General features: G+C 47.2%; 2 protein-coding genes across 3 annotated transcripts in view; both read left to right on the top strand.

The window, feature by feature from the left end:
- The first annotated feature begins 325 nt into the window (after window positions 1-325).
- On the top strand, window positions 326-2,359 carry LOC1280327 (uncharacterized). Of its 2 annotated transcripts, XM_061655128.1 has the most exons (3): window positions 425-1,169; window positions 1,234-1,872; window positions 1,949-2,359. In XM_061655128.1, the coding sequence occupies exons 1-3, from the start codon at window positions 585-587 to the stop codon at window positions 2,285-2,287; spliced, it is 1,563 nt and encodes a 520-aa protein (XP_061511112.1). In that variant the 5' UTR covers window positions 425-584; the 3' UTR covers window positions 2,288-2,359. The 2 variants fall into 2 exon arrangements, with proteins under 2 accessions (XP_061511113.1, XP_061511112.1); XM_061655129.1 differs by having other exon boundaries at window positions 326-1,169; window positions 1,234-2,359.
- A 5,313-nt stretch (window positions 2,360-7,672) lies between these two features.
- The window catches only part of LOC1280328 (toll-like receptor 6), a 48,954-nt gene continuing 33,838 nt past the window's right edge, over window positions 7,673-22,788 (top strand). Inside the window, exon 1 of the mRNA XM_320172.3 lies at window positions 7,673-9,048. The gene's annotated coding sequence lies outside the window, so the exon portion shown is untranslated. The remainder of the gene's footprint in view (window positions 9,049-22,788) is intronic.

Genomic DNA, 22,788 nt, shown 5'->3' with positions numbered 1-22,788 from the left:
GGAAATAATCAGCATGATTGGACAGAAATTATTGGAATGTGCTGCACAAAGGATGGAGCACAGCATGTCGTTAGAAAATGCTTTCATTTTGTGACAAATTCTACACACAATGGCACCACAATACCACGGTTTATGAAGCATCATTGTAGGCATTTGTTACTCTACGTAGTTGATGTATTTATTAGTTGTGAACAGTTTTAGCGTCACATCGCAAAAAGTGCTGATTTCTGTCAGTAAACCACTTCATCATTATCTGTCCCAGCAGAATGCTTCGTCATGCTAACTGGTATTTACTGCTCACCGTTTAATACGACACTTGGACAGAGCTGCATTCACCAACACCAAATGTTCGTTTGTGACCTGGCCTAACAAACACTTCCTAGTTGCACATCGTTATCTGCCGCATTTTACAGGGTATTTTTGGCGCATATAATGGAACTGTGATAAGAAGGTTGATTCCTCTGCTGGTTGTTGATAACGGAGCACGGGTTTTGGTTTAGCATTGCATCAGTCGTTTACAAGCGTCCTTTGAATGCAGACTGTAATTGATTAATTATTGACTAGCGGGAGTGGATTTGTGTACGATGAAACACTCTAAACGGATTGTTTCACTTTTGACGAACACAGTGCTGCTGGTTGGGATTATATTGGCTTTACCTGTGATAATAGCAATCTTGGTGTTGTTTCAAGTGCATCGACAAATAGTGGCGCAATTGCTGGCGATTAAATATGGCTCATCGTTCCGAGGGCTGCTGCAAGGATCGGATGTGGTGTGGGCAGGGCAGGAACGATCATCCAAGGCAGTGGCAAGCGTGTTGCTTCTGTTTGAGAAACCTGTGCATGTGTCAGACGACAGCGTGCATTTGCTGGAGCTGTTTCGTGATCGATTCAAACGTCTTCACACAGTTGATGCGTATCAGAAATTGTTCTGGCAAAGGCGCATTCAGTGGGGTTACTATTTTTGGATCAAACAGGAACTTCCGCTTTGGAGCGATCGTTACGTCAAACAGCTCGACGTGATTCCCTCCAGCAGCAGCTGCCTTTCCAAAAGGCAACTCTGTGCACTAATTGGCTCAATCAGCAATCGGGATTGCAATGGTACGAGCTGGGAGTTGCTCGTTGGAAGACAACCATTATGCCACGACGACAGCACTGTAATGCTGTACCCGGTGAGTGCGCAACAGTCTCGTTGTTTCGTTCGCAATTGTACTTGTGCTAATGTTTGCTTTAAAGGTCCTTTTCAGGTACCATCATTCAATCGCTGATGGAATTGCAATATTTCGAACGTTCTGCAAAGAATTCCTCGACAGTACGGCCACGGCGGAGGAACACGTGTGGAATCCAAATGCGGCCAATCAGACCTCGGTGAATGGTTTTTTCACTTGGCGCAATCTCTTCCGTATGGCTTACCGTGGGCCGAGATTTTTGGCACACGAAATATTACTCAAACGGGAATGCAATCCGTTCTACGGTCCGGAACCAAGCAATAATAAAATCGTCTGTTGGGCAGGCGACCATGCAGGGCGACCAGCAAATCACGCGACTCCTGTGATAAGCGCAATCAAGACAGTCAAGCATTTGGTAAATGATTGCAGCTTTACAGACATCTTGCTGACGGCATTTGCCACGAGTCTTGGGGCGTACTGCAGGCGGAAGAGCTTACCCGTGCCAACGGCCGTCACTATCGGTCAGATGCGACGGTTCCATCGCGAGTCCGAAGTAATTCAGCTGCGTAATCGCTCAACGGCTGTATTTAAAACGTTGCCAATAGGCAGTCTGCCATGCGGATCGAGCACAATCGACCAGCTCATATGCCAGATAAATGCTGTAAAAGGTCCAGACGACGCATTTCAGGCCAGTACAGATGCTTTAGTAAGTATTTATTGACCGTTACTTAACATTACAACCCTATTAAACGAAGGGAAATGGTGTTCTTGCTCTATTCTAGATTACTCACCTGAGCGTGTCGTACCTTCCAGAGCTACTGCCGGCTGCAGTTGTACGGGCATTATTTGCTAGAAGCAAGTTTTCGATTGCTCTGTCCAACATTCCTGCCTTCGTCGGCACTGTCTCTCTGGAAAGGTACATTCTCCGAGAGGCCACATTCTGGGTACCCAACATTGAGCGCAATCTGTTCGGGTTGACCTTACTGACAACGGACGGCCGCCTACAGATAGGTTCAATCGCTGATAGGACAATAATTAAGGATGAAGAAGAACTCGAACAAATACTTAACGAAACATTGCAGGAGCTAAGCAATATGGCGTGCATGATAAAATGCAACTAAATATCTTTTACGTGAAACAGACCTTATGTAAGTGTGAACTGACTGGGATAAAATACAATGAAACGAAAAACACTTCATACTTTACATTTGAGGTCTTGGTAAGGCGAAACCCCATTTGGATCATGATGTGAACGATTCGCGCTAGCAATAGCTGCAATCGCCACAGACTCACGTACGTGACAGTTTCCGTATTCGGCCAATTTGATTGTTCGTAGTTAAAAAGAAACCAGACACCATTTTTTCAGTCCCCAGTTGTCTGAACGTAAGGAGCATGTTTCTGGTGATAAACAAAAAAGAAGAACATATTTTTCAATTGCTCCTATTTGATGATTTGCTGTGCAGTTCCTATCTACACGTACTTACAGAGCCGTACAACACATACCATAAGCTTACCGGTTGTTATTGATCCGTACTGTACATGGTACCACTCTCCGCTGGAAATCAATGTGAAAGCTTTTGGAAACAGAATGCGAAAGAGACTGCCTGTGTCAGTTTCTGTCGAGCGGCGGCAGAAGGCTGTAAGCATCATCATAAAAAGCTTCTAAGTGGCCTAATGTGGAGAAGTGCACGATGATTGAACCCCCCTCCAAACAGGAGCAGCATATGTAAAGCTGGTTTCACGATTTCCCTACCACTTCGTGCGAGAGGGGCCACAGGGCTGCGGTAATCGGCAAGCGGGTGGACGGCTTTTCCTTGCGAGCAGGATCGCACACGCACATACTTACGCATTGTTAATGATGTCTTCGTCGGAAAACCTTTCAACCACTTTGCGCAAAGCGGAAGACAAAACGAGGGCCAGAGGGTGGTGCTGGCGGTGGCGATGTTTTTAGAATGATGGAAGAATTTCTTCTGTAAATGTTTTGCCTTTCCTGCAGCTCGCGCTTTCTTTGTCTCTTCCTCTCGTCCATCGCAGGCAGAAGGAAAGGAATCGCAATAAATTGTATATCATTTCGGAAATTTGCTCATCGTCACCCGTTGTGCTGCTCGCGCTTAGAAAGGGCACAAGCAGCGGAGAAGAGATGGTTTTTGTTTGGGCTTGGCTCAAAGAACCCGAGGCTTTCCATCATTAACGGCTGAGGCATGCGGGCGGTCGGTCGGTTGGGGTGCGCCTATGGAGGGGTAACTTTTTTTCGTCTTTTCTTTCACAGTACCATTGCTACCATTCCGATTTTTGTCGATTTCCTGTGTGATTCCCTCGGTACGGAACGAAGGGGAACGGGAGTGGTAGTAGCAGGATAAGCACTTTCTGTTTCCGAACACGCATTTTTTCGTTGGACAGCCGGGTGAGCGAGCGAGCGAGCGAGCAAGAGAAGTGAAATCTTTGAAAAGCGACTAAAGAAGATCTCTCAATTTAAGCACGGAATCGGAAAATAAACATTCCGCGCGCAAGAACGAGATTAAAGATAAACAGCAGCTGTGGCTGGGTGCGGCACTGTCAGCGGCAAAGGAATTGGCATGGGGAGGACGATGAGGCCGGGCGGACTCCATTTCCCATTCCGATGAGTGGCAGAAGCTCGTCAGCTTTTCCCTATCACGGTTCGTTTGGAGCCACTTTGGGAAGACAGTCGGATGTCCTACGTTTTCCGGATAAGATACTTGTGAACTTGTGGACATTTCTCGCTTTTCATTTAGTCCGTATTTAGGTATTACAATCTACGTTGGCCATACGTTTTTCGATGGTGCAATTGTGAGCGTTTCTTAAGCGTCTGCACAGAACAGCTTCCATTATTTTGTGGACGTGCGTCGGTGCTGAGTGAGGAAAATTAAAACCAGGCGAGATCATACACTGTGGTGGAAATCGTTCTGACACTTCGAGGAATTTTTGGGTCCGAGATTTCTTGGGTACTTTAGATTATGACACGACTTTAAGGAAACTAAAACGGCCGGATTATGCACAGATACATGCTTGGTAGGATAAGCATAACAAGCAATGAAAAGATTGTCTGCTCAATAATCCTGTCATTTTGCATGGAGCGGGTAAGCCGAAAAACGTTCGATTTCGCCAGCCTCTAACCGCTGGGAGGGGGAAATGTTTTGGGGGAAAATTGTCGTTTTTCCTCCATCAAACATTTGCCTGCAATGAAAGCTGGTGAAACGCAGAACCAGGGCCACATTCGGTTTATTTGTATTTGAAGCTTAGGATTTCCCACGAGGTTTTAGAAGGTAGCGTAACGAAAGCTCCAATGTACGTGGATGAATGAAGCGTTCACGGTACAAAGGGCAATCTCGTGTGAAAAGGAAAGTAAGCGCGTTGTGGCGCATGTTCGTGAATTAAAAAACCTCCACACACACATCTATTCGCATACAAACGCTCTTGATCTGTGCAGGAAATGTGAAAGTGAAAGCTGTGGTTTTCAGAATTTTCTGAGTCCTCCACAAGCTATGAAACATATAGAGCCTTTTCCCAGCGCCCAGACGAACTTTCTGGGGAAGCTGGCTTTGAGTCATCCGTTGGGTCGCTTTGTAGGTAATTTGTGCGAAGCGGAAAAAGAAAAAGCGATTTAAGGAATTATTTTACAATTTTTCATCCCGACGGTCGAATCTGCCAACAGCAAAAAGTTTCCCAAACACAACGTCAATGGGTATTAATTAAGAAAACGGCCTCTTAATCGGTGAGTGCCTGGAGAGCGCAGCACGGGTTCGAGCTTAAAAATCACCCACATTAGAGAGCAGCGCTCGTGTTGCAAAGGAAAGGTGCGAAAGGAAATTGTTCAATTAAATGAGAAAGTTAAAATTGCCCCGCCGGTACCGCACCGAGCCGGCGCCGGTGCTATCAGCACAGCGTCTGGGCGAGGAAGGAACCGCAGTCAAACGGGTGCACGCCAGCAAACGCGGGAACATCAATTAAATTGATGACCCACCAACATTCGGATCCTTGACCCGAAACTTTCGCTTTTTTCATTTGCGTCCCTTCCGTCCGCCGGTGTTGCCGGTTGGAAAGCTGTTTCCATGGCTTTCCCCCATGAGTGGTATGGCTGGTATGGGTCCCAGCTCCCCGTTGGATGATCAAACGCAGAACTACGCGAAAGTTTTCCATCGCTCGTCTCCTCTCCACCCTTGGACGATCCTCGAGGGAAACTCAAAGGCAAACCCGGCAAAGACAAGAGAGAACAAACGGCAAAAGGATGCAAAACAAGATGAATTTTGACGAATTAATTCACGGATCAATGGTTGCAATAAATTAGACAAACGGATGCAAGAAAATGAGAGCTTTCCAGTCGGGTGGGTTTTTCTTCTTTTGCATTATTATTTTTAGGGTCAGGCGCGGGGCAGTTGGGGACTCTTTTTTTTGTGTTCACCCATTTGCCAAACGAGCCCCAAACGTCCGTGCTTTCCATCCACCAAACTGCCCACCCGAATGCTTCGCAGCAACGCAACAAGACGCCTTCAGGAATGTAGGCCGCCGGTTGGGCGAGCCGCTGTTTGGCCTTAGCTTGGCGTTTGGGGTTTTGTTTTGGCGTTTTGGGCGCACGTTTCTTTTTGTCCGCAAGAAGTGTTTGTGTGTTGATGAACGACCTTAACCGGAACTTTTTCCGCTAGAATAAAATTCATAACGGTCAGCATGATGGGAGATATGTTAAAGGGAATTAATTGAACGGGTGGAGGAGCACAACGTCACGTGCAGAATGTGACAGATTTCAATTCAGCATCGCTGGCGGAGCGCAATGATGCTCGCTCAACCATCACGGAACGGACTGAACCGATCGGGCCGTCGAATGGTTCGATTGAAATCATATTTTGCAGAGAAATGAATAGTAGAACTGGGTGAAGGGGGTAGGGGGGTGATGAGAGGTCTGTCCGATTAGAAAGGGCGAGTGGGCGAGATCTGGAGAAAGCATCAATCGGATTGAAATTGAAGGGTCAATGAGTCGGAATGAACTGAAGGCATTCTGAATTGGCAGGCATATCAATGGTGGGAGTGTGATTAGCGATGCATGAGATTTGTATTATTCAAAGCGTGAAGAGTTGAAAGAGTTCGAAAGGGGAAATAAAGATTAATGATGAATGCGTAGAATGCTGTTATGCAAATAATTTGTACTTAAAAAATCGTTTCCCATTTCTTTGAATAGCGTCCGTTCCGAAATGACCCGAAAGTGGTTAGACAATTTAAATCGGTCGTTTATCATACAGTCGAGCCATGGGAAAGAATGCACTGTGCTGCCGTATCGTAGCAACGTAATACATCTGTTGAGTACACCCTGTTATATCTAGCCCCTTGCAGACTTTCGACTTTGGCTTAGCTTGGTCCGTCTTGCCTCGTATCTTGATGCGTCTTTTCCGATGTCGGAAAATGCTTCTCACATCGTTTTCTGGGTAGGTGGTTCATCCCCTTTACCCCTTTCACTGTATCAGCACAATTTCGCACGTCATTCTTGTGTTTCTTGCCGGGGAAAACGGCAGTGAAGATGAAATTCTTTACACTCCCGACCGGAGACCGAAGACGGATGGACAATAAATGCAAATTCTTTCGATACATTCACATTAGACGATCGTCGTCGCAACACCCTTCGTTGGCAGTTCGTTTTTATGCCATAAATAAGACACCATGTCGCCCCTCCGACCGGTGGCCTTGCCGATTTTGCATGGGCGTTTGTGACTGTATGTGTGCACTTGATATGGAGAAAGAAATGTGTCACATGTGAAAGAGTGTACAACTGGTTGTGTGTGTGTGTGTGTGTGTGTGTGTGTGTGTGAGTGTGTGTGTGTGCGTTTTTTGGCGTGTCCGTTACGAGCCAGCGCACGAACGAGCGACCGAACGAACGTTGTCATAATTGAATCACTGTTGGAAAATTGAAACTCAACATCAAAGACGCTTTTTGTATACGTGTGCTAACGCATGTGTGTACGTGTGTTGTGAGGGTAGAAAACAGTGCGATGGGGCGAACTGTTCGAGGCGAAAAGGCTGGAGGATGCTGCTGGGCGCACTATGGCGGAAAAGCGCTCGTCAGATGGTTTCACCGAGGTCGATGTCGACTGCAATGTCGACCAAGGGCAGTGTTCGATTGTGGTAAAAAAAAAACCCGTGCTTTGTGTTAGTGACACGAGCTGGCCGATTTTCGCCCGTGTTTGCAGATTTCGCTTTCTTCTAGTCGGCCGTAAATCGGTACCGGTAGTTTGCACACGATTGGGGCGGTATATTCATCCGCCCGAAGACGGACCATGTCGGAGAGCCATGCTGTTTTCGCGAGGCAAAATGAACAGTGTCACGTCGGGTTGTGTTTTGGTGGCGCTTGCGCCCTGCTCGCGTCACTCACTGATGAACGCTTTCCCATTGATCCGGCCGTAGCCATAGGAAACACGAAGCAAGGTTACAGCTGTAGCAGGGTCTGCTGAAGGACTGTATTCGTTGGAATGTATCGCGGTTCTTAAGCCAGAGAGTTCTCGTTTCCAGCCGTCAGTCGTTCACTGATGTCCGTTAGACAACTAGATCACGGTACACGGAAAGCTCGCTACTACCGCTCGAGGATGGGCGTCGAAACGTATGCAGATGAGCGTAGCAGAGGGTAGCAAAGTTGAATCGCGTTGAATTGAAACGGGCTGCAAAGTGTCCGTCACATGTCGCTGCATCTTTCAACCGAAGTGTGCGGGTGTGCGTGTGCTTGTGTGTGACACTGTGTCAAGTGAGGTGTTTGACGAGTTGTGCTGGGTGTAGAGATAAAAGTCGTCACGCCAAGATGAATGTTTTGCCTGGTCAGCTGCGTTGCCACTCAGGAGAGCGGGCTTGTTAAAAGTTTGCCCCAAAAAGTGCTGGGCGTAAAATCAGCTTCCTTAAGACACGTTCCGGAAAACTCACGAATGTAGCATCCAAGGAAGACTCGATGCGGTAACAACGAACGGTTGGGGCGTACGTTTCATACTCTAGGCCTGCGTTGGTCATATAATTTGTAATTCAACTGCGCTACGCAAGTACGTGTTCGTGTGTTCTGTGCGCGTGTTTTCGATTCCGCTGTCGGTTGTGCTATCTGTTGGTGGGTATAGTGAACGATGTTTCGTTTTCACGCTTGGCAGCCAAAGCTACAATGGTGTGATTAATCGAAGAAATGCTGTCAAGTGCAGACAAGCAACGCAACGGAAACGAAAACATTTATCTGCAACGCTGAAGAAAAGAAAATTTCCACCGAAGGTTAAGGTAAACCACGGTACGGTATTTCGTTTCGTGTAAGAAAACCGTGTGTCAGTACCGACCGAAGGACTGAAGGACTCGTTCCGTTAAAGCTTCCAGAAGAGTTGGCTTGTTATCATCTTATCGCAACCGACCCAGCAGTGGGATATAACGAGTTCCATCAATTGAACAGATTGTTTACCAATCGCTGTGAAGAAGTGAAGCGCCATGCTTGAAAGCGACCATGCGTCTCCATGAAGGCATGAAGAGTGCTTGATTGTTATTGCAGTTGAGTGAAAATCTAAAAATAACTTCACTCCTTGATTTGGCGTAGCCTTGTGTAGATTATCAGTGCGTTTAAAGTGTGGTTATAACAGCATCAAATTTGTTCTTTAGTTTGTCTCCCGGTGCATGTGTGTTGCGATTGTTGAACAAGGTGAGTGTGAAGTGGATAAAAGCAAACTAAAGCATCAGGAATAAAGTGAAAAATATGACGCACTAGCCCTATACGGTGTACCCACCAGTGGAAGTGGTATCTGCAGTGTTAAGACGAAAAATAAAAGCAGAGAAGGATTGTGAATGCCTGCGGCGCTACACGAAAATATTTAGCCGCAAAAGCTGTCCGCACTACTCGGCTAGGCGGTTCGCTGCTGAAAAGGTACTTGGTTCGTTTCCCCCAGCTGAACACTTTGATGATATCTCTTTTATAGCGCCTCGTTTTTGCCTGCCTTAGTTTCGCTGAAATTGGATGTAGGGAACGGCACAGCAGCCAAAACGATGAGGTCGTTCCCGGTTGATGGTCTCTCGAGTTTCGATGGAAAATCGAACGATTATCGGACAGGGCTGGCAGCAGTGAAAAATGTTTATGTACGAATGGCTGGTTTGATGTTGCATTCCACGGCGTAAAAGTTGCCCCTTGAAAGCCCGTTTTATGTGTCCACATCACTGGAAATGAGAAACAAATGCTATAAAACAGCCCGATACGACTAACGGGGCTAAAGAGCTTTAAAGTAGCCACATTGTTGGGTATCGGTCCGGTTGGTCTGGTGGGTGGTGGTGGTGTTGGTGGTGAAGAAAAGCAAAATGCCGTCGGCCGTCAGTGTTGTGGAGAAAAGAAAAATGTGAAATTCGGTGCGACATGCTGGCATGCTTTTTGGTAGTTTTCTCTGAAACTTAAGCCGAGGCCATATTTTGCGCGGTTGTTGTTTTTTCTTCGCCTCTTCTTTCCCTCTTTCGTGTTTCAGAATTCAACGCAAGCGGCCGCGAAGCATCTTTTCACAAAATCCGTGCGTCACGGTGACAGCTTTCATCTATTCGTTTAGAGGGCTCTGAGCATGGGGACGGTTTTTTTATTCGTTTTTCCGAACTTTATACCACGTCCACAAACGCGAGAGCGAAGCTGCACAGCAGCGAGCACATACACACACACACACACACACACACACAAACATACACATGCTGTTATGCTGCAGCGAAAAGCTCTTAATCCCTTTTTTTGGAATCTGTTTTGCGGACGGTCGTAGCTTATCGAGCGGTCACGATTTTGCAGCCCCACTTCTAAGCGTGGGCTTCCGAGCGGGCTCGTAACAGATCCGCGCACTGCTTTTGACAGTTTGCTGTGTAAATATGTGCACCCGTGTGTGTGTGTGTGTGTATGTGCACGTGCGTAAGGGAGTGTAAAAACGACTCAAACAAGAACGGCGACGACGACGAGCTGGCATCAGCCTTCGCATCGCATTTGGATGTGACTGCCAGAGGTGTGCGTGGTAAGAATTTTTGGGATAAGGCCGGAAATTGGGATCCGACGAAGAACAGACACATTTCCGGACGTACAGATCTGGTGGCAGACGGAGAAAAATAGCCTTCTCGAAGGAAGATTGGCTCGAAATGGGACGAGCTTGGTTATCTTTCCATTTCTTGGGCTCTGGCTCTGGTTGCGATTTTAATGATTATTCTACTACTCCGACACGGGACCCAAAGCGAGCCGGTGGGTGGGCTATAGATGGTGAGAGTAGATACTGGAGACGGAAGTGGATAAGAAATATGAAAGTATCAGGAGTTGTCGAGACATGGGTTTGCCCGGAAGATGGTAACTGGAATCCGGAATCTGAAACGTAGCTTCCAAACGACGGTGAAAGAGGTAGGAAGGAGTGCGGGCAAAGGCTGTACCGTTTGGTGGTGCGTTGGTTTATTGTAGGTCCTTTCTTGCGAAATCCGGTCAGCAAAGAACGCAAATGCCTGTTTGGCAATTCCAGTTGCCACAAGCAGCAAGCTTAGGCACCACGTGTCTGAAGGGATTAAAGTTGGTTCTTTGTTTCGTACGACCGAACGGGGAGCGGGAGGAAAACTTTAACCACTCAACTCGCTGGAGTACGGTCCAAGGTGGTAATTTTTTTCCTGCTTCCTCATTACCACGCTTCGAGCGAAGTGCCCAGCTAAATGATGGGGACCACAATTTCCAACCATCCGGGCAAGCGGACGGTTTGCTGGTTGGGTTAATTAACCCGATTGCGAAATGTGACCGTTGGGAAAATGAGAAGTGTTTGTTCTGCGGCGGTAGTGTCGGCCAGGGACCATGGGATTCGCTTTTTTCGCCTGACTTGATGCGTAATGATCGAAAAAGAAATACGGTTGAGCAGGATCGTACAGCTCGGGTTCGTGGCAAACTGGGTGCCGTGTGTCCGTGTGCTTTTGTGGGTGTGTGTGTATGTGCGTCAAGGGGCTGGAATCGACCTACACAACCACAAAACAAATGCCACCGATGTTGTGTTTCCGTCGATTCTGTGGCTGTGGTTTTCCACAGTTGGGTTCTGTGCCACAAGTGGCACCGGCTGCTGCGGCTGAGTCCCGTGGGAGGAGCGGAGCGCACATCTCGTGCTGTCTTGGCACTTTCCCCAAGGAGCGTGAGGTTTCTTTGATGTTTTTCGATTACAAAGCTTTTGCGGCACGCTGACTACACTAGTCCAGCTTCCTCCCAGTAGCCCCACTACTCCCGCAGGAGGACGCACGAAGGAAATGGTGCTTGCGGTGCGGCTTTTTTGTGCTCGCTTCACTAAACGGATTGTTTTGTCGGATCGAAAAGGATAACGAAGGTAGCGACAAAATAGCGCCAGAAAATTATCCTTTCTTAGGCAAGAAGTGTGCTCGTGGGAATGGATACATGGGTGAAGAATGTATGTGCGCTGTATTGGTGTGCGTGTGTGTCTTTATTGGATTAACGGACTAACCTTTGTCAAGGGCGGTAGCATCGACCCCCGCCGGAGAGTTTGAAGCAGTGACTCTTCAAAGGAAATGCTCCTAAGCTTCGGTGGAGTTTTTCTTGGGACTAATGCCTGCAAGCCTGTACAGTGGGAGGTTGTTCCTTTTTTCGTGCTGCTCTGCACAATAATCAACAATGTGCTGCCGTGGTGGAATGGTTTGCGCTCTAAAAAAGCCGCCTAAAATGATACAAAAGCAGACATTAGAGAGTTTTGTCACCCGCATGGAGCATGGAAAGCTAGGATCGAATATGTCGTGAAAGCGCACGCTAACGACTAACGAGACTATAAAGCAGTCACGTTCCAATCGCAATTTTGGCCAATAGGCTTTACGGGCTTCATTTGACAGTGCCGCCTGTGCCGCAGACAACCGTGGGCCGATTCTCGAATGCAAGTGAGCACGTAAACGAATGCATCGACAACAGATGATATGGGACGTGTTCTGTTTGCGTCCGGCGTATGTGCATTCCGTGACTGGTGATCGTTCGAGCCTCACTTGCCGAGAGGTTTTTCCCGAATGGCACACTTTGGCTCAGCATGGATGGCAATCGAAGAGACTCTCCAGTGGACTGCCACAGCAACAGCAACGACAAAAAAGAGAGAAAGAAACTAACACGCAACCTAAAACGAAAGGACAATATGAAGCCACCTCGAACAAAACCCCCAACGCTGTGGCGTTGACCATGGACGGATAGTCTGTCGTTTGTCGGTGGCCTAGTTTTGAGCGAAAGCGATTTCACAAAGCTCAAGTGTGCTCCACATACGGTAAGCGTTTGTGTGTTCTGCACATCTTCTTTCCATGCTCGCCCCATCGCACCCGTGTCGGGCTTCTCTTAAAGCACGCGGTGCGGTACGATGGACGAGAGTAGGCAGAAGTTTGGCCATAGCCGTAGAATCGAAGTGAGCGACCACAACACGCTTCGCTACTTCAAACTCATGTTGCCGCCGCCGCTAATAGCGTTGACAGTTTTATGTTAAAGTGGATTTAGCAAAGGAGATTAGGGCCACGGGGCCGCCCGGACGCATTGTGCGAAGAGTTCAAGGTAATGTTCGCGTCACCCGGTGCCGTGTGGCTGTTGTTATGCCGAGACGGGTGGGTCTCCTCTTTGCAGCTACCGCATTTCGACACGAGTGCTACACGAGTGTGTGTTTGGTAAGCTGAGCGAGGTGGCACTGGTATGTGTCGTGTCCTTCAGATTCCTAATTTGGGGAATCAGTTGACCATGTCCGGTGGAAAGAGTCTGACAATGAGGACACGCCGGGGACACTTATGGCCCCGGAGTTGTCCCTCGTTGACGATTCCATTGAAGATCGAGATTCATTATCATTCACTCGGTCGCAGAACGGTGGTGGCCATGTCTCCATACCGATCCGGCGCAATAACAATTGCAAACATGGGTGAGTTTAATTTGAACACGAACGCTAATTAAACTTAATTACCGCTTGAATTTTTAGCACCGGTGCCATCACCTTTGGGGGCTGAAATTGGCGTCAGGTTCTGCAAACTGTCGTTTATTCGGGCCGCCCGTTCGTGCTCGTGCCCATGTTCTCGGCACCGTAACCGCCGTAGCACGGGAGCTAAATGAGCACCATAAAACGTCATAACACGCCATTTGCCGGGGCGGTTTGTTCCCACCTAGTCGTGACGGATGTTACGATTTGGATTCGGTTAATTTTCTGGTACCTCGTAATGCCACATCAAATGGTGTATCTCAAGAAAATGGCGCTCCCCGGTACGGGATGGAACCGTGTATTCGCTTTTCATTTGAAGCATTAACGAGCCAGGATATCGCTCTCCGCATAACGTGGCGGGCGAACGCGCGATGCTTCCTGATGGTCAGCCATAAAACATCGTTACGCGGCGGCGAAACCGCGTCGAAATGCTTAGCAATAATCCGAAACCGACACGGCTACACGCGGGACCGTCGCGGGTGTGAGCTGTTTAAGTTGCCTTCGGGGAGAATGAACGTAGCTTAAAGTTAACGTGTCGCTTCGTTGATGGCGCGTTTATCGATTCGCCCAGTGAGTGTGAAAATGCGAGCCCTTACCGGGCTTAGACTTTCCACCTCCGGGAAACTGCTCAGACACTTTCATAATTCAATCATTTACATAACAACTCGGAGGCAAAGTTGTGCGAGTTGATAAACATTTTTATGGAAGAATGTTTGTCACCCACTGGTCCTGCTGCCTTTGGTGCGTTGAGAGCGTTTGGGTCTTTAATTGAATGAAAGCTTTAAAGAAAATGTGACGAAACGAGCTTCGGAAGTCATCAGAAGATTTTTGATTTCTATCAAATTGAGAGGACCTTCGAAAGTCGCGGTTTAGATTATCTCCTGTTGTCCACGCTGTAACAGTGCAGGTGCAAGAATTAGTCATCAATGTGTTCGATGGAAACGATAAACGTCTTTTGCATTTCGTTTGTAACTAATTTCAAACAAAAGTTCAAAAGAATGGATCAGGTATCGGAATTACCTGAGCGAAATATATGTCGTCTAAATATGTCATCTTTAAACGGCAAAACGTCAAAAACGGTCTTATGCACCAGTGAACCGGCGGATGTCCGGTCGTAAATTATTCCAATTAAAGTTGTCCCATCTCGAAGGCCGAAGGCTATTTGGTCAAGCCAAATAACGTCCTAGCTGGGTGCTGGGAAAAGTGATTACATTAAACCTATCAATGCATGGATCTGAAAAACGTGTACGAGCGAGAGAGACAGAGTCATAGTTACGAAACTATCATAACCAGTGCCTAATCACTTTGAGGGGGTGTCAAATTTGTGATGGTACATGCGAGGGGGAGAGGTTAACGCGAGAGAAAGTTTAGATTTGGCAGATTTGTTTATTTATTGCCGTTGGTCAGTTGGAAACCGGAAATTTATCGATGTATCCTAATGTCACCTTCCGGATGTGCTCTGACCGACACAGACACAGAGAGGGAAAGGAAATTGGCCGATGAGCTAGTGGTCAAAAGTTTATGGCTTTAGTTTTGTGGGGTTTATGAGCCGGCAAACGGGTCATCCAGGCAAATGTGGAGCTTGGGCTTTTAATGGACTGGAAGTTAAGGCACATTAGGGAATACATTGTGGCCCCTTTTTGAATGTGGGCCCTGTCTGATTCTTGGTAGCCGGCGGAATCGGGTTTCATTACATAACTCGTAATTTGTAAGGACCGGCGATTCATTTTTTGGTCGGCAAGTTTGAAAGATGTGTCCACAAAGAAACCATGCAATGTACCATTGGATGGTATGTAGCCATCGGGCTTAACGGTTCACTGGTGTGACCGAGTTTTAGCTGTGGCTTAATCCAATTTCGGCCAAGCGTAGGGATACCACACAGGGCAAGGTTTTCCAGTGCGTCAATTTACAAGACCGTCCATTTTGATGAAATATTTCTACAAAAAGAAAAATGCAGTGTTCCATCGATACAAAAGCATTTCATAGTGGAGAGAAATTGGAAATAGCAATCGAGTTGGCAAATAGAGAACTAAATGACATTCCGAATAGTGGTCCAGTTCGACTGGTATACGATACGATGTGTGTAGCGAGGGGTGAAAGCCCATGTCCACAACACGTGCTCAACATTCACGTGGATCACTCGGGCACTATAATCAACTCTTCCGGCCAATGATCGACCACGCATTGTGGGTTTGTCGGATTTGGTTGTGCAATGGTTGTCGTTTCCCGTTCCGGAGATGAATTGGGTCACATTTCCCACCCGGGCCGTCCAGCAGCAGGATATCATTGTAGCGTGCGAATGGGAAGGTAAAAGAACGAGCGTTCGTTCGACCGCCGCCCTGTTTGTCCAGCCTGGTCGGTCAGTCGATAATTCAATATTAATTTTTGCTCTCCGTCCAAATCGGTCGAAGACACCACGAAATCGATGCGCACATTTCCGGACACGGCACTCTCGTCCGGCCACCATCATCGTCCTTGCTTTCCATTCGCATCGCGAGGATAAGTGATGGGCGTAGGAGGGGGTGGTACCAAAGGTGTTCGGAGTCCCGTGCAGTCGTTGACTGCAGCGTTGTGGTGGATGGCCACGTAATCACACTCACGTTCCGTCATCTGTCGGGCGCAGTTTGATGGTGCGAGGAGCATCCTAGACACGGCTGACAAGCCTTCCTTTCGTGTTGTCCCTTCCACACCGCCCGAGTGAGCTAGTGAACGTGACTGAAACGCTCCAATTTCTCTGGCAAAACTCAACCATAATCAGCCGAACGCGATGCGGCCGTCATGATGATTGTTTAATTTTCGCTCGATCGTGCTGTGGCCGATTGACCACCATGCTCCGATGGGTTGCGTTTCGTCGCGGATGCTGGACGGGTGGACGAGCGGGAAAATATCGAACAAGATAACCGATTTTCCGCAGAACTTGTCACGTTCGTGGTCTCCCGTACTTGGAAGCCGCTGGTGGCGGCACCGATAACGATGATGGAGAGATCGTTTGTGGTTTGTGGGCAGGATGGTCAAAGCGGGTGGCGCTGTAGCACTCGTAACTCGTAACACGGTCGAAGCTGATGTGCACGTGTAAGAAACCCGGCGCGCAGTAAACGTCATCCGCAATAAGATGGCATTTAGGCGGTTATGTTTCACTTCTCCCTAGGTTTAGAAGTCGGTCGATTGTAGTGAAATCAAACAATCGGCAGCAAATTGAATGGCCACAAGAGGACTCGAATAGAAGCCGCGGCAGGAATGCGGTTCCGAGTGCCGGAACAACCGAAGGTTCGTCTAATTTGTATATTCAAAAGCGCTTCCACCGAAAATATAAAAAATAAGAACGCAACAACAAAGCGCCAGGATAACGAATGCGTAAAAAGTTGCAAAGCGAAATGTAAAGCGGCGTGCTGAATGCGGCTGGTCCGAGAGCAGCGAGGAAGCAATGTAACAACAAAGAACGGTCCCGGTGGTTTTTGGTTGGATGGTGAAAGAAAGCAGAAATCTTTTCACCAAAAGTCGAGGAAAAAGGAAGCCGAGCCAAAAGATGAAGAAATAATTGAATTTCACCGGGAGCATCTTGGGATATAAATTATTTATTCGGTTCATTTTTCGACTGGCTTTCGGCGGGGCGAAAGTTAGAATACTTCAGCTCCAGTGCTTTCACCTACGATCCCACTCGCTGTTTCTCTCTATGAGGGGATGGATGGAGGGACACACGCAGGCCTGGGCCTGTGCGGGAAGCGACAGGAAGGGCTGGCAAAGTTTACTGAAGGCCGCCAAATTTCGCCGACCTTACTATCGGGTGAGGATTTTTAAAGCTTTCGAGCTGTGCCAGTGTGTACCCGTGCATACCAAGCATTTGCACAGGGGTCTTGTGAGGTTGGGCGAGCAGTAAAACCCCGAAAGCCCGCCCCGGTAGCTGCGCCGGGCTGGGCTGCTCCGCGAATCCGCTTTGGATGAGCTCCGAGCGAGACTCTTGAGTTATGAGTTTCGGTGCAAGCTTTTCCAATCTTTTCCACCATCGAAGCAGGCGGGGTGTGCTGCGGCATAGCTGATTGTTTCCTCACAATACTCCAGAGGACTACACAGACTCACAAACACACAAAGAGAGAAAGAGTGAGAGAGTGAGTAAGTAAGCAAACTCACCGGGATGGGCAGGCGAAGTGGTAAGGGCTTTTTTGGCAGCTTGAGTTAAACATTAACAGAGGGATCATCGTGAGTTACTTTAATCTTTCCGCCTTGGGCTGAAAAATGACGCTAATAAACGTGGGGTCGATGTGAATAAATCTGTTCGATGGATGCGAGACGCGGGAGCGTTCAAGATGGCGGAAGTGTAGGAATTTGTGAGTAAAGAAAGCTATCTTATCTGCGAGTGAGCTAAGTTTTAGCACGGTTGGCGCGATTTTGTAGCCGTTTTTATGTTCGACTATGGAAACAAGGGTTTGATTCGCAGGGTCCTTTCACTTTCGATATCGATCCTTCGTTCCCTTCGTTCTGTTTACGCTCCTTCGTTTGGAAAGAACATCCTTGGAGGAGTTTCGAGAAAGCATTACAAAAAGAGCAACATAACCAGCATACTGATCAGTGTGGTAATTGGGGTTTTTTTTTATAGAACACAAATACCCCATTCTAAGAAAACACTCAATCAGATTCGTTGTAAATTAAAAGAAAGGAAACAATCGCTCGGCAACGGTGTTCGGCGGTACGCCTGCACAGTCATGCTGTGTGTGTGCGTTTAGCATAGAAACATAATTGCAATAATATGGATGGTTTCATGCAGTCAAGGCCATTCTAGCGAGCGGTACACCACTGGGATGTAGGGCCAGCAGCCATCATGCCATCAATTAACGTGGAGTGTTTTTGGGAGCTTCAAATTAATCTTCTTTTTATTCAATATTTCATCAACATCCTCCTTCGGCCGGTGGGCTCTTGTTAGCAGGACGTGGAAGCGTCGTTTCTTTAATGCTTCTGCAGTAAAGTGCGTTTGATGGAGTTTTCAAACCGTCTGGGTACCTATCATTATCGGTAATTTTGTTGTTTATTTATGGAAAGGGTATGACGGAAGAAGTTGTGCTTCGAGCCTAGGATCATGATGAGATAATTTCGTTGCTATGAGCGAACGAACGAAGCTTCTTTTTTGGTAGCTTTCGGGGCAACCGTTGCGTTGTAGTTTGATTGTGGGCGCAATTCTCCGATCCCCGGTATTGGGTGTGCATTATTTTATGTGCCTCTGTAACCCATTCTCTGTTTCTCGCAAACTGCTTCAGTAAAAGTAATGATTAATGTTATAGTTATGACAACAGCAAACAGGAGCCCTGAACAAATGCTCTGCCGTGGGTCTAGTTTTGGAATGAACAAATTTAATGTGTGCCCCAAACGGAACTTAATATGGAGCGGACGGTTTTATGTTCTACCATTGTCAATGCTCCGCTCCGCGATGGTGCGAAATCATTTGACCCATTTATTTCCGTTTTTTTGTCCTTTCTCTCGTGGCATCATCAGCGCGCCAAGTTGATGCATTTCACTGTACACTGGCGCACACTCGGTCGCCGGCCCAGAAAGTATTCCAATTTTTATGCTCTTGAAGTGACAATAAAGTTCATTGCTCAGCCGGTGCTCGGGATGGGTGGGAATGCCACCTCCAACACTCGCCCAGAAAGAGCGCCCGTCAATCCATTTGATGTTTCGTGACCCTTTTTCCCTTTCAGCCCCCTCGGTCTGGCGGTGGGGGAAGGGGATGAAAATTTATGCACTGCCGATGATAAATGGTGTTCATTTTCATCGTTTTCCTCACCATTGAAACAAGGATTGGGGGTCATTTTTTGTGTAATGCCATTGGGTATTTCGCCCGGCGCTCGGTTGTCTTCGCCGTCGTCGACAGTGGCTCTCATATCGTTATCGGTAGCACCGGCGTGCGGATCCCTTGTCGCCCGCTTTGCTCCTCCAGCTCGGCACTTGAGCAAATTTTCCGTCCAGTGAGCACAATGTTCGTATCGTGCTTGCAACTGGCAGCCGTACCCGATGACAGTACCCGTGAGAAAATGTGTTACGGTTGCTGTACGACACATCGCCTCGACACTCATGAACGGTATCGTTTCGCTTTTAAGTCACAGGGAAGAGCGTGGCCTGCGTGAGGAGACGGGGCAAAGGAAGCCTTTTCCCCTAGCATAACTGCCGGCTGAATGTAACCACTTTCGAATGATCAACTTTACACAAAAGGCCTCAAATGACCATTGTAGACAGGGCGGATACGCTCCCATCTGATTCCACGTTAATTATGCCTGAAGAGAAAATTCATTCTAGCACACCACCCAGTACGTGAATGTCGAATGTGATATGATAGCTGCTTCCAAACATTTTCGTTTGCAACCACAGCCGCTTTTCTTTCTGATTGAATCCTGTGTCTAGTGGATGTGTGATGGTTTAAAAAAAAAGGAAAAAGAAATAATTGCAAACGATTGTACGAGTGTTGGATTCAATGCCGTATCACTCGGGATAAGTTATGGTCGATGGAATTCCTATATTGCATGATCGATTTTCCTGCGCACCCTTGCCCCTCTAAACTGGCCATGCTTAACAACCGTGACAGCATTCCGGCATGAATGTCACATTCTGGTGTTGGAGGACCACAAACGAACATGGCAAAACGACAAAAACAATAGAAGAATCAAAAAGTTTATCCTGCTCAGCCTGCTCCACCGTTCAAGCTATCACCACCGGTCGACTTACAAGCTCCATCGTCGTCCAAGTCGCATAAAGTGTCCTTTCGGATATGTTACCCGGGGTGCCTCGGGCTCGCTATGCTACCCAAAACCTGTCCAAAGCAGATACTCGTTCGCACTTTTCACTTTGATTAACACCCAGAGACATAAGGTCACACATCTTTCGTGGCCGGTGGGTGAGTGCGGGAGAAAATGGAAAAAGGGAGAAGAAAAAAAGGGAATGAAAGCGTTTTCCACATCCGTTTTCCATCATGCGATGCGGAAAGGAAATTTACACTCGCCGAAAGGTCCGATGTGACCGGTGTGCTTGAGTATCGAAGCCTTTACGCCTCTTGATTTTTTGTGTGTCCCAAACACGTTATGAAAAGGAAGAACAGTCTGGTGTTCTCCGGGAGTTTAGGCCATCGATCCCTGCCCAGTCAGGGATTGCGTTGGGGGGTGTATTTGTAATTCTACATTTCATCATAAAAAAATGTAGTCCACAGGGACAAAATACCGACTGTTCGAATCGGCCCAAGGCACTCGAGACTTGCCTCGAGGACTATTTTTAGCAGGGATAAAATCGAAATACCATAGCACAGGATTGTTAGAGAGCGCACAGGAGTGGATGGGTCATGCTGGGGGACTGATTTAAGAATAACGTTACCATAGTTTTCTGCTTGATGGTTCATTCTATAATGGGTCGTTTGGATAGATTGAAAAGCGATGCTCAAAAATGCAATATCTGGACGATGTCAAAATATGTATCAACATAATTTATTGCATGGAAAAATGCTGATGTCGACTTCGTTTCACTGCAGAGTGATGTTGGTGGCAGGTTTTTTTTTAATATCTGCCGAAATACATCCTTTTAATTAAATCAACAATTTGCAATGCTAGGGAGAGAATAAATTTAAGCGATTCCCAGTTAGAAGCAAGTTTTTCATGCGAACAGCATCGTTTATAAATGCACAAAAACAACAGCCCGGATGGCCAGAATATGTTCTATTCCATTTTCTACTCATGCTACTGCTTGAATAAATTGATGTGATGATAGAATCATCACTCTCGTAGAATATTTACGATCACGTGCATTATCCCAACGCGATGCGGTGCCGATTTCGTTTCGCGGGGGTTAGAGCGGGCGAGTGATGAAGCTAGTTGAGATTTAATTCAGCCAGATTTACTGTTTCTTGCTGCTGGAAATAAAATAAATAAAAAAGGCATGCTGTGCGAGGCGTGGTGAAAATCAAAATGATTCCTTTTGCACTCGCTTTTCAACGGAGTACGGTCCGGTCGGGTTTCTTTGTTCACTTCGGCTGGAAGGGAATGCTTGTGAACAAATGGTGCTTGCAGCTCGGTACTCCCTATTTTTCATATCGCAAGCTGCGATCTAACACAAGCAATTCTTTTTCATTATTGCCCCAACACAGAAAGGCGGCGTAGAGAGTTAGCGAACTATTATGCACTGTGAAGTTGTACTTCTATAAGCCGGCGGAGGAAACTGTGCCATAATGAAAAGGCACTCCAGTGGTATCGCAAGGAATGTGACTTTTTAAATGTCTTTCAGTTTCGTACACTAACGAGTCCAAGTGGTGCAAGTGCGCTCATGCAAACTGATGGTGAGAGTGTTTAGTACGGAGCTACTGGAGCAGTAAAACGCGTGGAAATAAACAATGCAGATGACGAGTGTGATGGGGAGATGTTTTTGTTTCGAGCAAGACAGATAAAAGAGAGCATCAAAATCTTCTTTTTTTATGAGTGAGTGTCGAGTTTGACGAGTTACAAATTTGCGACAATAATGTTCCGAATACAAAAAATGCCACACTGATTAAAACTCACTTCACTGAATGCATTTGAAGCAGTTTTTACAAGAGATTCTACAAAGTATAGCATTCTGTAAAAAGCCGAACAAGCAGATGTTCAGCACACATTTCCGAACTTTTACACGACCTCACAGAGAGACTGGAAAAAAGACAACCAACCAAGCAAGCAAAAAAATGTCAAATTCATTAAAGTCAGGATCGCGTGAATAATCGCGGATACAGCTCAATAGAAGTCATTTCTTTTCTGTACGGCTTGTGTCTTTCTTTCACACTTAATTCACTCCGAGCGGAACAGAGTATCCTTAAAAGGATCCTGGACTCATCTGCCACCCAAGTCCATGCTGATGGGTCTATTCATCGCGGATCCATGGCGGATTCGTTCGCCGTTCGAGAAATCAATTCGTTCCGAATTATCGCCGTGTCGGTCCGTAAGGCTCTTGCTCTTCGTCTTCAGCCGCTCCTAGACACTTGGCCACCTTGGAAGATCGGGCGACGGGCGGAGCAGTTGCTCAAAAAACACTGCCAAAGCTATTCAGCTTCTTCTACCTGATCGGAGGAATCCGTTTCACTGTCAGTTTCCGGCCGCTCGCTGTTGGGCCATGTGGCCCGAGGAGGTCGAAAACGAGCTGGATGATTTTTTGTTCGTTTACGTTTTCAACACTGTTTCTCTTTTCTCGTGGGATGAAGAGCAGCGGTATCAGTCAGTCGTCGATCAGTGTGGCAGTGTGTCGAAAAACGATATTCATCCCTTTGCAGTACTGCTGCAGAGGTTTCGTTTGGGTCGAGAAAAAGGACTAAGCATGCATGGGTCGTCCTGCTGTGTAAAAGCATGCTGCCGATGTGTCGATGTGCAGGCGAGCTGTGAAAAATGTAGGACACTTTCTAAGAAAGGGAACGGAAGGGAACGCCGCAGAGTGGCTCATTTGGAAACGACGTGTCAAGCGACACATCCACGCGGGAGTGTGGAGGAAGCGTGCGGCTGTGGACTGTGTACGTCCGATGAACTCCCTTTAAGGCGTCCCGTCGAGTCTCTTTATAGTTTATTTTCTATCCCTCGATTTGCTTCTTGAGGACGCTATAATCGAACAACTTAGAAGAAACACGACCGAATGAGGTTGTAAAAAATGGTTGGGTTTTTGGAAGGAAAATTTAGTTGCTACGATGCGTTTTTTGGGTCTGC

The sequence above is a fragment of the Anopheles gambiae genome, chromosome 3 (genome assembly GCF_943734735.2).
Source record: "Anopheles gambiae chromosome 3, idAnoGambNW_F1_1, whole genome shotgun sequence".
Lineage (NCBI taxonomy): Eukaryota > Metazoa > Arthropoda > Insecta > Diptera > Culicidae > Anopheles > Anopheles gambiae.
This window is presented reverse-complemented; position numbering and strand designations above follow the sequence as displayed.

Bases quoted from the DNA above. Each gene is read 5' to 3' on its own strand.
- LOC1280327 (XM_061655128.1), top strand. From the start codon at position 585: ATGAAACACTCTAAACGGATTGTTTCACTTTTGACGAACACAGTGCTG. The intron at 1,170-1,233 runs GTGAGTGCGCAA...TTTGCTTTAAAG, and splicing joins GCACTGTAATGCTGTACCCG to GTCCTTTTCAGGTACCATCA. The intron at 1,873-1,948 runs GTAAGTATTTAT...GCTCTATTCTAG, and splicing joins AGGCCAGTACAGATGCTTTA to ATTACTCACCTGAGCGTGTC.